This window comes from Cygnus olor, chromosome 8 (genome assembly GCF_009769625.2).
Source record: "Cygnus olor isolate bCygOlo1 chromosome 8, bCygOlo1.pri.v2, whole genome shotgun sequence".
NCBI lineage: Eukaryota > Metazoa > Chordata > Aves > Anseriformes > Anatidae > Cygnus > Cygnus olor.
Genome location: NC_049176.1, coordinates 10,034,394 through 10,047,895, shown reverse-complemented (window position 1 = coordinate 10,047,895; position 13,502 = coordinate 10,034,394). Strand labels below are relative to the sequence as shown.

At 44.1% G+C, this 13,502-nt stretch overlaps 1 protein-coding gene across 3 annotated transcripts; it reads left to right on the top strand.

Annotated features, from left to right (window-relative positions):
- The first annotated feature begins 4,182 nt into the window (after positions 1 to 4,182).
- On the top strand, positions 4,183 to 13,293 carry GORAB (golgin, RAB6 interacting). 3 transcript variants are annotated; one of them, XM_040565245.1, is made up of 5 exons: positions 4,183 to 4,318; positions 4,742 to 5,090; positions 7,168 to 7,269; positions 8,728 to 8,868; positions 11,526 to 13,293. In XM_040565245.1, the coding sequence occupies exons 1-5, from the start codon at positions 4,249 to 4,251 to the stop codon at positions 11,992 to 11,994; spliced, it is 1,131 nt and encodes a 376-aa protein (XP_040421179.1). In that variant the 5' UTR covers positions 4,183 to 4,248; the 3' UTR covers positions 11,995 to 13,293. The 3 variants fall into 3 exon arrangements, with proteins under 3 accessions (XP_040421179.1, XP_040421180.1, XP_040421181.1); XM_040565246.1 differs by lacking the exon at positions 11,526 to 13,293 and having other exon boundaries at positions 4,193 to 4,318; positions 8,728 to 8,872; XM_040565247.1 differs by lacking the exon at positions 4,183 to 4,318 and having other exon boundaries at positions 4,959 to 5,094.
- The last annotated feature ends 209 nt before the right edge of the window (positions 13,294 to 13,502 follow it).

Here is a 13,502-nt window from a genome sequence, read left to right as displayed (position 1 = left end):
TTCCCATGTAGTTTTTTCACCTGGTAGCTCTTTAGATAAGTGGATTTCTGTTTCCCTCTAAGAAATTCTTACAAACCAAGACTGCTGTGGTGCCAGAAATGATGGTGTTGACTTGATCCCGCTGGGCAGCTTAGGAGAACAAAAACTGGGAAGAGAGAATAATGCTGTGATTTTTAATGTGGCTTTCTCATTGCAGGATGAGAATTCATTTTACACTGAAAACACTATTCCCATTAGATATATTTGCATTTTTGCGTAAATTTGCAAGCCCGTCCCCTGCAGTACAGCAGGCAGTGGCACGATTACAGTGGGGCTGTGTTCTCGCGCTGCTGCAGGGGCTTGAATCACTGGCTGTAGCTTTATGTTCAGATTAAAGCAGCCAAGAGGCAGAGTAGGACACGCAGCACTCACTGTTAGCCTATCCCAAAGCTGAGAAACTGTAATACAGCAATTATCTCATTGCACTCAGACCCTCATCCTGCCATGGGCTGAGCTCTGGGTTCCCAATGCAGAATCTAATCCATAGCCTGCTGGACAACAGAAAAACCTCAATTGCCTTCACTGGGCTGCAGAAAAGGTATGGTTTAGTGCATGGCTGCTGGTCGCTTCTGCACCTCAAGGGCCCTCTTGCTTTCAGTGCCACGCTAAGAAATTAATTACTCATCTCAGGCTCAGAACCTTCCTGGATAGTACCGCTGAGAATCAGCAAACTAAATTTCCATAGCTTGGATGTCAAAAGCATCCTTTAAAGGAGAAATTAATTCACGAGTTAAATCATTCTCAAAAGGCAGGGCTTGCTCCTTGCTCACACAGTAGCCTTGCATGGCTGGACAAGGCGATTCTTCTTCTGAAGTTGTCCTCTGTTACCATCTGGTAAAAAGTGGGATAGTATTTGCCTGTATATAGTTTGATATATTTTCTCAGTAGAAAGCAAAATAAAGGGATTTAGGAATTTTTGCATTGGTTTCTTTCAGGATGGTGAGTATTTCCCCAGGCCTCATTAATTGCATGTCACAGTCCTTGGGAACTCACAACAGGGTCTGAAACACAAGCAGGAAGGAAATTGTCCTGCCATATTCATGCCTTTCCATCTCACGTTATTCTTCAGTCATTTACCGGGATTGTGTTGCTTTGAGTGTTACTGCGACAGTGTGCAGAGTGGGGAGCAGAATCCGATTAAACATGTATGTCTAAGTCAGGGAGCCCCTTGCAGGAAGGAGCTTATTTGGCACTTAAAAAAAAAAAAAAAAAAGAAAAGAAAAAAAAATCAGTATGAACTAAACCAATGCAAATTGAAGTTATGTCCCGGTACAAATTGCGTCTGTCCTGGGTTGAAATGTCAGCTGAGGTCTGACCCTGAGGTCTGCCCTAAAGAGTCGGATTTGCCGGTCTGTGATGACATGTCCACACTGATTTGGGACTCTCAGAAGAAAAAATATTTTTGTGATCTGATGCTACTTGCTGCTTCCAGAGCCAGCAGGCTCCAGGCCAAATAGACCAACAGAAAACGGATGCAGCAGTCACAGACATCATCAGGTCTGCTCATCAGATAGCTGTCGAATCACAAAATGATACCGAAGTCTAATCTGGTCCCAGATGTAAAAGGAAGGTTTGCGTTACTGCTTTTTTTGTCGTGGTTTGAGTTGTCCATCATCTCTTTTCTGAAGTGGGGATGGAAAATAAGGTTTCTATTTTCTCTTCATCCAGCCTGTGTTTGCTCAGAAAATACTTTATTCCTAGGTGTCAAATATTCAGTTTCATGTTATGCTCACAGGCCTTTAATCAGCCAGGGAACACGGACAGACTCTGTTTTCTAAGTCTGCTGCTGGTAAATGCCCTGTGAAATGACATCACTGTGTTATAATTGTTCCTGGAGAAGGCTGGCCCAATGGCTGGTAATTAAACCTTTGGCTGATGGAAACTGTTAAAGTGGATTGCTGCTTTGCCTATAGCATTATAGTTAACAACTCAAAAGTCTTTATACTTTTTCTATAAAGCACATGGGACTTTTATGCCTGGAATATCTGCTGCAATAAAGAGAATATGGTGCTTCATTTTTGTTTGCAGCATTAAAACTTGGAAGAGAAGAAAGAACTAAGGTTCAGGAATGAGGTCTGGAGTTTGTACTTTGCAAAGCTCCTTCATTTGGTATCTTTGGTTTAAGCACGGCCCATTGTTGCGATTTTAGGTACCAGGATAAATTTAGATTCCTATGTAGGCAACTAAAAGGGAATTAGGTGTCTACATCTTGTTGTGAGGCTGGTCAATACTGATTCATCATAAAATTCAAGTTGGCACCTGGTTCTGCCATCTGGGCTTCCTGGAGTTTGAGAGCATTTTAGTCAAGGCGAGATTATAGTTCTTGTTCAATCTCTTCTATGCTTGGTTAAGTTTCCCAAAGGAAGCCAAAATCCTGGCTGAAGGTCCATTCCGCACCCCTCAGCACCTGGTTGGTGACCTCCCAGTTGGTGCTGATGGAATGGAGACAATCATGCTCCACTTGCCCTCCACTGGGTGTCTGCGAGGTCTCTGTTTCACCTTGAGGCCTACAACCAAGCCGCTGGTGGAAAAATGGTGACACATCTGCTCCCCAAAGTGCTCAGCCAAGTCCTAGCAGAAATGCTTAACACCTGCCTGTGAGTGGCAGTTCAGGACCATGTCTCCTTTGACCGGGGCTGGTATTTATGGGATGTGTTAGTCATGCAGCAGCTGTTAGAAGTGCTGCTGTGATAAATTGCTAAGTCATACATGATCGTCGCGTAACGAGCTTGCTCTGGGACATAGCAATACTTCAGAGCTTGACTAATCCCTCACAGATTGGAACCCGCGAGGGATGTGGTTAGGCACTGAAAATGTCCCCTTTTTATTGCTGATGATGTATTATTCAAGCCTCCAGCCCTCTGGACTGCTTCAGCTAAGCGTGGGACTTGTGTGTTCCACCCGACTTTCTCCCAGTGGGAGGTAAACTCGTCTGCACAACCTCTGATAGGCTTCAAGCAGCCGCAAGAGTTTGGGCTGGTTGGAAAAAATGCATGCCCCCATGGCTAGTGAGCGAATATTGCTGCATGTGGCAGGACTTGTTCAGTTTCTACTTAGGGATGGAAGTATGCACGTGAATCCTCATGCATGTGGTGGTAAAATTATTAATATTTAAGATTAGAGAGGTCTGGCTAAGAAGTTTATCCTAACTGAAAGAATGTTCAGCTAAAAGCTAGCAGTCCGTGAGTGTTTCTAGCTCCCCACTTTGAGCTGAGCTAACACTGGGTGAGCTACTCCTGTGGGCAGGCTTTTTCCAAGAGCCCCTCTCTCTGTGTTGCCACATCATTCACCATTCTTTCTCAGAAGTGTGGCAGCAGCGTGCTACTTCAGGAATCCATCCCTCCCTGGGATGGATACCTGTCTTGGTTACTATTGGAATAATCAGCTTCTGTTATCTTTTTTTTATTTTTTATTTTTCTCTGAAACTGTGTAAAGGCTAGGACTCTGCAATCACTTGGCAGAGAACAGGGAAGCAGAGGGCAGATGCTGGCTGAATGTTACCTCACTATGATTATTTATACTTCCAGCAGCAAAATGGTCAAAACAGAACTTCAAAACATCAGTTTGGGAAAATGCTCCTTTTCCTTGCCAATTACCTCAGTGTTATCCCTGTAAGTAATTAAAGTATGTCAACATCTAGCCGTGCACATGCCCTTGGCTCCCTTACTATATGTGTCCCTAAGACGTGCTTTCTGTACTCTTAAAAATGAAGCTTTGAGATACTCTAGAGAAAAAGTTTTACTGGTCCTTACAAACTACCTAAGTAGGAGCTACAAATGGCCTGGGGGTTGTGGTGATGCTTCTTTAACCTCTCTTTATTAGGGAGTGGCTCCCCCATCTTAATTTAAGCCCCATCAGCTGTGCCTCGTTGTTGTTTGTTTTATTTTGGTTTTTTAAAACTTTATTTTCAGGACTTTGTTTTGTTTTGTTTTTAAACTTTATTTTCAGTTTATTTTCAAGACTTTTATTTTCCAGTTTCCCCGGGAGCCCGGTCCCTACAGGTCCGGTGCCCTGCTAGGTCCCCCCCCATCCCCGGGCCGCCATCTTCCCGCCACGTTGCCATGGCACCGCGAAGCCCTTTCCCCACCGCCCCGCGCTGCCGGCCGGGGCTGTCCGCGGCGTTCGCCTGAGGCGGGCGAGCGGCGGCGGCTGAGGGGCAACCTCGGGTCCTTGCTTCGGAGGACCCCGCGAGCGGAAGGAGGAAGGGCCATGGCCGGCGACGGGGCCTGGGCCGGCTTCTCGCAGGAGGAGCTGCGGCGGCTGCGGGGCCTGCGCCCGGGTGGGGTCCTGAGGGGGTCCTGAGGGGGTCCTGGGGAAGGCTCGGGGGATCCCTGAGGGGGTCCTCGGAGGCTCTGAGGGGGGCCCGGGGGGCTCTGGGGGGACCCTGAGGGACTCTGAGGGGCCCGGGGCCGGCCGCAGCGGCTGAGGGTGCTGGGGGTTAACCGTGGCCCCCCGGCTGCCCCCAGTCCAAGCCCCTTATCTCTCCCTCGCGTCGTTTCAAGTGCTCTGGAACTCGCGATTTTTAGACTAACAAAGCATTCACGGGTTCCTGGGTTTTCCTCAGGGTGCCTCCCCTTGGCACCCAGGCATATCTTAGCCGTGGGTTGGTCTAGCCCTAGTTTGCTTGCCCAGTTTAATTTACAGAGCCTGTCTTTGATCTCGTGGCCTGCTTTTAATTCCGTTTCTCCTCATCCATTAATAGATTCATCTGAACCATCGGAGCAGCAGCGTCGTCCCCAGCCTGCAAATAAGAACCGGAAGCAATTGCAACGAGAAAAAGCCCTCCAGCAGCAATGTCAGAAGCTGGGGCTGCAGGGTGGAGCAGTCTCTGTGCCTCCCGAGCAGCTGCTGTCTGTGCCGAAACATCAGCCTGGTCATCCTCAGCAGCCTGCGTCACCACCTCACAGTCCTTCAGTGGGGGATCAAAAACAACGTGATGGCAGAGAGCAGCAGAAGGAACTGACACCGGCAGATCCCTGCAATGGCAGTGACAGTGCCCAGAACCTCCCAGCAAAGCCGAACACCAAAGTGGAGAAAAAGAAAGTGGAATTGTTAGTAAGTCAGTAGAATTGGGGGATGGATCTCATTCCATATGGGTTCTTTCTTTTCCTCTACAGTAAAGTGAAATTCAGTATTGAACTTTCCTGTATCTAACAGGGAGGTTTGAGAGCACGTGTTTGCTTCCTCTGCGCTGAAGTCTGCTTTTCACCTCTAGTTGAGTTAAACCTGACCCAATACCAAATTCCGTCCTGTAATCCATGCAGATACAGACTGTGCCTTCTTGAAATAATTTCCTCTGGCAGTGGGACTATAGATCATAAAGCACACAAAATGTGGGGCTGAATAAACGCGATTTATGAAGACCTAACCTGACCTGTGGCGCACTGTGCAGAGAAGCCAGCATCCACAAGAGAAAGTAGCTGTACCTTTTGGGAGTAGATACAGTAGAAGTAGTGACTTGTGTTCCCCTTCACCATATCGCTGCAGAATTTTTACTATTGCTTTGATAAGGAGAGAAAATTTCTGTTCTAAACGGTTCTGTATCTTTTATGATTCAAGTCCTCACCCTGTGCATCAGCCCCCAGAGGGGTGTCTGGCAGTTTGATTGCATCCAGCAGTCACTTTGTTCAGCATCCAGATAGAGACAGTGGCCTGTAAAAGGAGGCTGTTGTCCAAATGCCAGACAGGGCAGAATTTCCAATATGAGATGACTTGGTTTTTACCTCTTCATCTTTTTCTTTCTGTCTGTATCCAAGTGCTGTTTTTTTCACAAGAGCACACACAGTTATTCTCTTGTCTTTAAAGCAAAGTGTGAGGACCAAAGGCAAATTCTTTTTCTAGGGCACATAGTGTATTTTTAAAACTCTTGGATAATGCTGCTGCAGCCTTGAGTTCATTCGCAGGAGGTTCTGTGTCGCACAGATGTCTCTGGAGAGGCAGCAGCTGCTGGCCGTGCTGCCTGGCTGGGATCGCCCACCTGCGCGTAGCTCTCCCTTTGCCAGAAGAGCAGCACTTGACAGAGCAGTACCAAATTATTCACGTGGCTGTTGCTCACCAGGGGTACTGGCTGGTCAGCCCCTTCCTGGTGGTGAAAAACACAGACGTTTTCTGACGGGGGAGAAGATAACTGAAGCTTTCCACTGTGTGGAGAGCAAATGATGTTTAGTTGCTGCAGCCGCCCACTGAATCTGCTGAATTCGTCTCAGCCCGTGCAGTCAGATTTAAACCATATCAAAAATGTTTTTCTCTGGGGGGGTTTAGGAATAGGGTGGCGAGGAGAAGCCTGAAGAGATATTCTTGTGCAGAAATGATTGCTAAAATAAACGCAGCTGAGTTACTTCGGCATTTTAAAGCTACGCAAGACTTTGGAACAGACTCCTTAGGAGAAAGCATGAAGATCTCTACAAGATGGAAAGGCAGCAAAGCAGATTTTGTTTCTCCTTAATCCTGCCCAGCTGTGTTCACGCAGGGTGTCCCCTCTCACCTAGGACCTGGCCTTCCATCCTCTGGGGCCGGTTGTGCCTCTTGGTAGATGTGCCCTAGGAAACGGAAGCCATGCAACTCTTTCCTTGGTGGCAAAAGTGACTTCTTGTTCTGCCTCATTGCTCAATTTCATTGTCATTTTTACCCGCCCTTCATTTATATCAGTTTAATTATTTGGGGTCTGTATCGTAAAGCAGAACTGTGAGAGGTTATAGAGAAAAAAAATCCCAAAAAAAGAGGCTGCACTGGCAAACTGAACAGATAATTTATAGCGGCTAGAAAGAAACCTGAAACCGCTTTTACCTAGCGGTGAAGTACATCCTTTAAATGAAAATTCACATCCAATGCTGAACAAGTGCCATATGCTCTTTCTTTCAGCAAACTTGAATTAAGTAGCAGCTTATTTGTGTATGAAGATTTTTGTTCTGATCAGCAGATTTCATCTGAAAATGTTTTATTGGGCTGAATGGCTTCTTACAGGTGATTCTTCTTTCCTCAGAAGGGAAACCTGTTTATTGTTCCTTTGGCATTGTCAGATCTTGCTCCAGGAAATATGATGGTGAATATTTGTGTTGGGGGCGGGGTGTGGAGGACAGGGAGCGAATTGAACTTGGGATTAATTTTGACCTTTTTGTCAATGAGCAGGCAGGAAAAATCGCGATGGGAAATCCTCCAACAAGAGCAGCGGCTGATAGAAGAGAAGAATAAACGCAAGAAGGCACTCCTGGCCAAAGCTATTGCTGAGAGGTGAGGGGCTGTGCTGTGACGTGGCCTGAGGCTGAGAAAGGGGTTGCTTTTAATCCGTCTTTTAATCCATATTGTCTTGTTTAAATCTCACTCGTCCCTCCCCTCTCTGTTCTACGTGTCTGTCTTATAAGTATGTGAAAGTAATGTTGAAAGGGGAAGACTGCCAACTTAAAGTTTAAGAAGCATTTTACTCCTGGCTGATTAAAATATATAGAAATTCACTTTACCTCACAATTGTTAGCTCTTGCTCCTCTGGTGACCAGACTTTAAGGTACTGTACAGTGTTGTCCAGCAAGGTAATTAAGACTGCAAATAAGGCAAGGTTTGTCAGGCAGATAAGGTCTGATATGGAGAGCTGATAACACTGGATTGAGGAAGGACACGTGCAGTTCTCAGGCTCACAGTCTTCTCCCAGACGTGATTATGTTCTGCCCATTAAAGCTCTTGGGTAGCAAACGTGAATACGGTCTGTACAGTGCAGAAGATTCTCTTTGAGGTTCTGAAGGTTTTTTTTTCCTTTGCCAGGCAGAGATAAAATACATGTGAATTTGGTCTGAGTCACTGTGGGACAGCAAACATGGGTGTGACCACCAGGCTGGCATAAGGAGGGAGAGGAGGACCTAGAAGGTGGTTGCTGAGGAGCTACATCTGAGATTGAAAGGCCTTCTTTGGGCTCTAGGCAGTACTACAGGGTGTCTCTTTCTGTCTACCTGCATCAGCTGGCCTAGTGAGAGATGGTTTCACTTTCTACATTATCTGCTTTTGCTTTTCAAGTACCTGCTGCGGGTGTAAAGCAGTGAAAAGCACGTTTTTGCTCGTGGTGATGAATGACAGTCACAGAGTGACCTGGTGTAAAAGCTTGTTGAAAGTTACTTGGTTTGCTTGGGAGTGAAGTCTGTCACAGCTTGCTGCCCTTAGGAATGAATATGCAGGGTTGAAAAAGGTTACATAGGCTTGGTTGAAATCCTTTGTGTTTGATGTAAAACTTTCCATTGACTTCACTGGGATTTGGCTAGGGCTTTTGGGAATAATTTCACAAAATGGAAATCAAGCTTAGGTTAGGTGACTTTTTGGCCCCTGTTAACCGGTCGTCTTTGAAAGGGGATATTTGCGGGGCTAAATACCCTTCCCCCTCTCGCTCCCCTCCCCAAGCCATTTCCTGTTTCCTTATGCTGGGAACTACTTAGATACTGCAGCTTCTTGTGTGTTTCCCCAGTGAAAGAAACACAATCCATTTTAGGCACTTTGATTATAGTCATTACGTAATTTTGCTGTAGTCCTTTAATAGCAGGCATTTTAGATCCCTGTGGATATTAAGTAAGATCAAAAGTCGTAGACCATAAAGAAGCAGCCTTCTGAGTAGCTCTTAAAGAAGATAGTTGCTTTGGAAATGAAATGAGGCCCATTATGTCAAGAAAAGAGGCTTGTAAAGAAAAAACATGCACCTTCCTTTTGCAGATCCAAAAGAACTCAAGCTGAAACAGTGAAGCTAAAAAGGATTCAGAAGGAGTTACAAGCTCTGGATGACATGGTATCTGCTGACATCGGCATCCTGCGGAACCGCATTGATCAAGCCAGCTTAGACTACTCCTATGCCCGGTAAGTGACTGACAGGGAGAATGGAATAGCCCTGCCTGAGCAGAGGGAGCAAAAGCAGTTTCATGTCACTGAAGCAGTAATGGACTTATCACAGAATGTTAGGGATTGGAAGGGACCTTGAAAGATCATCTTAAGTCATTGTAATAACGTGTACTTAAAGTGGACAGTCTGTGGGGCTTTGGAATCCTGAGGTAAAAGCTTTCATTTCCTCATTTTTCCCTTGGAATCTGGAAAATGGAGTAGGTTTTGTGACTGCAGACTGTGCTTTCCAACTTCACGCAGTCAAGAGACATACTGACTGCTTTAGCTGTGCAGTTGTCCGTAAGCCCTGCTTTATTGTTTCAAGGTTGTTTATTCTCGGGGAAAAGAGTTGTTGTTGTGTTTTTTGTGTTTTTTTTTTAAGTCCTAAAATGAAAGTCCTTTACAGGGAAACTCCTGCTGATGACAGCTCTGGTCCTGTTAGAATCGATGGGCCAATTAAGCTCAAGACATATAATAGTACTGAAGTGCTTTTGGAATTGGGGTGAAAAATTTAAGTAAAAAGAAGGCTTTCACCCTTCGCAATGTGCCTTTAATCACTCTGGTTCTGATGAGTTCCTTAAATGCAAGAAATTAGTCGGAACACCCTATTAGTTGTGGGTAAACCACAACATCAGTAGATAAACATCAGCATGTTTATGTAGCTGTTTAATAAAATGGAAATGTTCGGTTGCGGTTTTTGGTTCATGATTCAATGTGTTAAGCTCCTTTTTCTCCTTATGAATCCTGCTATATGTTGACCACAGGCCAATAAACACGGTAATTAGTCTTTTAAAAAAAATAGCAGTGGTGGCTAAAAAATAAGGATTTCTTTTGCATAATTATCATTTGAAATATCTGAGATTAGCTGTAGTTTCAGTAGCTGAGTGCATATAAATACTGAATTTCAGAACCTCAAGTGGGAAAGCATTTTAGTGTATTTTAGGTTTAACTCTGGTTCCTAAAACTGTTAGATGCTCCTGCAGATTTCCTTAGCAAAATTTTATAACAACATGTCTATTTGAAATGCTTAATGGCAAAGGAGCGTATAACAACCAGCTCTGGCTTCTGGAAAGCAGATTTTAATGAAGATGACAAAAGGGGATATTGGTAGGACAAAGAGGATGAGCTTTCCAATACACTTAATGACTTTGATGAACTTAGTAAGTCTTTCTTTTTGTGAGGGAGGGATTTGGAAATGTGAGTTACATCATTCCAGTGCCGCAGTTTTTGTGCGTTATGAGACAAAGCTGGTTTACTTTTAAGTGGCATCTTTGAAAGCAATTTTTTGGTCTTTGCCTTCTATTTTAGGGCTAAAATCCCCTTTTTTTCAGTGGGTCAAGAAGTACAATGTTAAGTAATTCTTAGCACATGGCAAAGGGCATCTGACAATTGCTGTGGAATGGAATTTTCATAATTATGATGTGAAGATGATGTGTGAATTCAGCCCAAAGGTTTAACTGTGCAGAAATTTTCACTATAGCGTTGGCTCTTCTGTTTTTGGATACCTGGCCCAGGAAAATCTTGACTTTCTTGTGAAGGAAGTGGGCATCAACTGCTCACTGCAGACACAGCCTTTACAGCTTGGTAGAAGTTTAGTGATTATTATATAGGAGAACATATTTGGGGAATATTTTGTCTTTTTTTCCTTCTGTTTCTGTAAGCAAAAGAGCTCTCCTATCTTTCTGTTGCTTTGTTTAACCAGATACTTGAATGTGGTTTTATACAACAGCTGGATTTTTTATTCAACTACCTCACTAATACTGGTTTTATGAACGCTTTGTAAGGTACATTGCGTAGTCACCCTGCAAAAACCTTTGCATGTGCCCTTTCCTGATGAGCAAGATAGCATTTCTCTCTTTAATAATTAAACAAAATTAATATACAGTTTCACTGAATGTGGTTGAAGATGCATCACTAATGTGGACACCAACCATTAAAGTGCTAGGTGTAGGGGATGCGTTGACCTCAATAAACATTTGGAATATTTCCTTTTTGCTGTATTTGCCATGACAGGAAGTGCAAATTGGCAGGAGGGGTGTGTTGGGGGGATGCTCACAATAAAATTCTACATCTGCTGCCATGCAAAAGTTGTGATCACTATTGATGTCATATGCTGTGTCAGTCTGTGCCGCTCATGATTTTCTGATTGTGTATCTGGGTGGCCAGAGCGTAAGCTTCTAGATCGGGTCTGAGAGTCAATGTGTGTAGCACCGTTGTAGCATCTGTATCCGTTGGGAGAACGCAAAACAGTTGTGCAGCGTTCCAGTTCACTGGCTAGTTGTTTGTCTGAAGTGTGAAAACACTCCAACTTCTGATGGTTTCTTTCTACTGCTAGTGATGCATCTCTTAAAACATGCAGTAAAAATGCTTGCTCGTGATTCAATCCATGTATTTCAGACAAGCGAATTAACTCTTAAAATGCAGCAGCAATGGAGGCTAATGCATCAAGAGGAGAAGATTTGATCTATTCACGCTTTTTTTCCCCTCTTTTGACTAACTTAACAGCATGTCATGAAATCGCTGGCATAATGCATTAGAGCACGTTGCATTTCAGGGATGCTTAAAGTATCTGTCCGTGTGTCGGATTGTAAAGTGCTTTGAGAACTAACCCACGAGAAATGATGATGATTTTGCAGGAAGCGGTACGATAAGGCTGAGTCGGAGTACGTGGCAGCCAAGCTGGACCTCCAACACAAGACGGAGATTAAGGAGCACCTCACGGAGCACCTGTGCACAATCATACAGCAGAACGAACTCCGCAAGGCCAGGAAGCTGGAGGAGTTAATGCAGCAGCTGGAAGTGGAGGCAGATGAGGAAAATCTGGAACTTGAGATAGAGGTGGAGCGGATGCTGCAGCAGCAGGAGGCAGAAGCAGGGAGACAAGTCAGCCAGTCGCACGGTCATGCTGGGCTGGCTAAGGAAAACCCCAGTCCCAGTGTTACAGCAAAGGAGAGCGAGCATGCTAACCGTGGTGTTGCTTCTCCTGCTCTCTCTGAACAATTGCAGTCTGAAAACTCTGCTACCAAATCCCTCTCCAATATGGACAGCCAGCCTCAAGCAGTAAATGTGACTCCAGGAGACTCCCCAGCTTGCTTTGATACATGACTACTGCGTTCAGACAAGCCATCCGGTTATGGATTAAATACTCTCTGCGGGCTTGTGGGCTGTATGTTATATCTCTGGGCTTCTGCAGTGCCAGTAATATGCACTTCGTCTCTCTTTTCCTTTAATTTTGTTTCAAATTTTACAGGCTCTTTTGGTTTTCTTTTGCAGAACCCTTTTTTGGGGTTCACCATCTGTCCTCGTCATTCTGATTTTTTTAGCTTCATTTCTAATACCCTCTTCATAGGGCTTTGTACCTTCTTGAATCAGGATGCTCAAAGGTGAAGAGTAGGGTATTTCTAAAGGCTTTTCTGTGTATTGATATCACAGATAACCTGTTCCAAACAGCATGCAAGAGATGCGTATCTACAGGAGAAAACATTGCAACTTACTCACTTATGCTGCTTTTAAACACACTTTTCTCCTGACAAATGCAATAGGATGTTTATCTTCCTTTGTATGCATAAAGCATTAGTTTTCAACGGTTTTTAAGCCTGTCAAACCCAAGCACATGCTTTAAATATCTTCATAGCTGATACTCTTTCCTGTACCTGATTGAAAGGAAATTCACATATTGAGGCAAATTGCGAAGTTAATTGTAGTATTTCCTATTTATCACTTTGCCTGTTTCTTTCAGATAATGCTAGATCACACAAAGCTACATGTTCATAACAAATTGTCTATGAACTCACCGCAGCTATGGTTTAAATAAGACGGTGGGCGACAGTTTAAGACATGGCAGAATCTACAATGTAGAATTAGAAACACAGAAGAGAGAGTGTTATGATTAAAGCTCTTTCTTTATAAATGTTTTTCTTTATTGTTGTTTGCCTCAAAATACCGGTAATCAGCAGGGACCGTGTAATGAATAATTCCAACATTATATTGGAATTGAGCCTGTTGTCATGTAATGATCAATGCATTCTCTTGCCTGAAGAGTGGGTTTGTACCCCACAAGAAGTTCAGCTACTTGCCTGTTGTTGTTGAAAGGCTTTAAAAAGCTATTCCAGGTGGAGAAAGTCTCAGGAATTCAAATAGAGGACATGAAAAGCTCCCATAGACTGATGCAGCTGCAAACCTTGGGGACAGCATTCATAGCTCTCCACTTTGTAACAGAGGAAGGCTGCTTTCCTTGTGGAAACGTTTTCTGTAATACCTGAGCTGAACGTGTCAGAATTTATGAATGAGTTGCTGAGTGACGCCATCAAGTATATAAACAGGACACCGATTGTCTCTGTGGCTTTAATAGTGGAAAAAACGTGTCACTACATTTTTATTCTATTAATAAATCGGTGCATCTTCTGTGCAGTGTGTTTGCTTTCAGTTTTGATATCTGATACTAATGCATGCATCCAAGACTGTTTTTCCACAGGAGGTGATAAATGACGGAATCAGATGCGTCCTTTGGCAACTTTCCTCTATGAAAGGAAAACCTTGAAGAAGGCTGTTCCAAAATATAAAAATGTATGGAGCAAAGACATGGCAGCATACTGCTTTGCAGGAATTCTTTC

Bases quoted from the DNA above. Each gene is read 5' to 3' on its own strand.
- GORAB (XM_040565245.1), top strand. From the start codon at position 4,249: ATGGCCGGCGACGGGGCCTGGGCCGGCTTCTCGCAGGAGGAGCTGCGG. The intron at 7,270-8,727 runs GTGAGGGGCTGT...TTCCTTTTGCAG, and splicing joins GCCAAAGCTATTGCTGAGAG to ATCCAAAAGAACTCAAGCTG. The intron at 8,869-11,525 runs GTAAGTGACTGA...ATGATTTTGCAG, and splicing joins TTAGACTACTCCTATGCCCG to GAAGCGGTACGATAAGGCTG.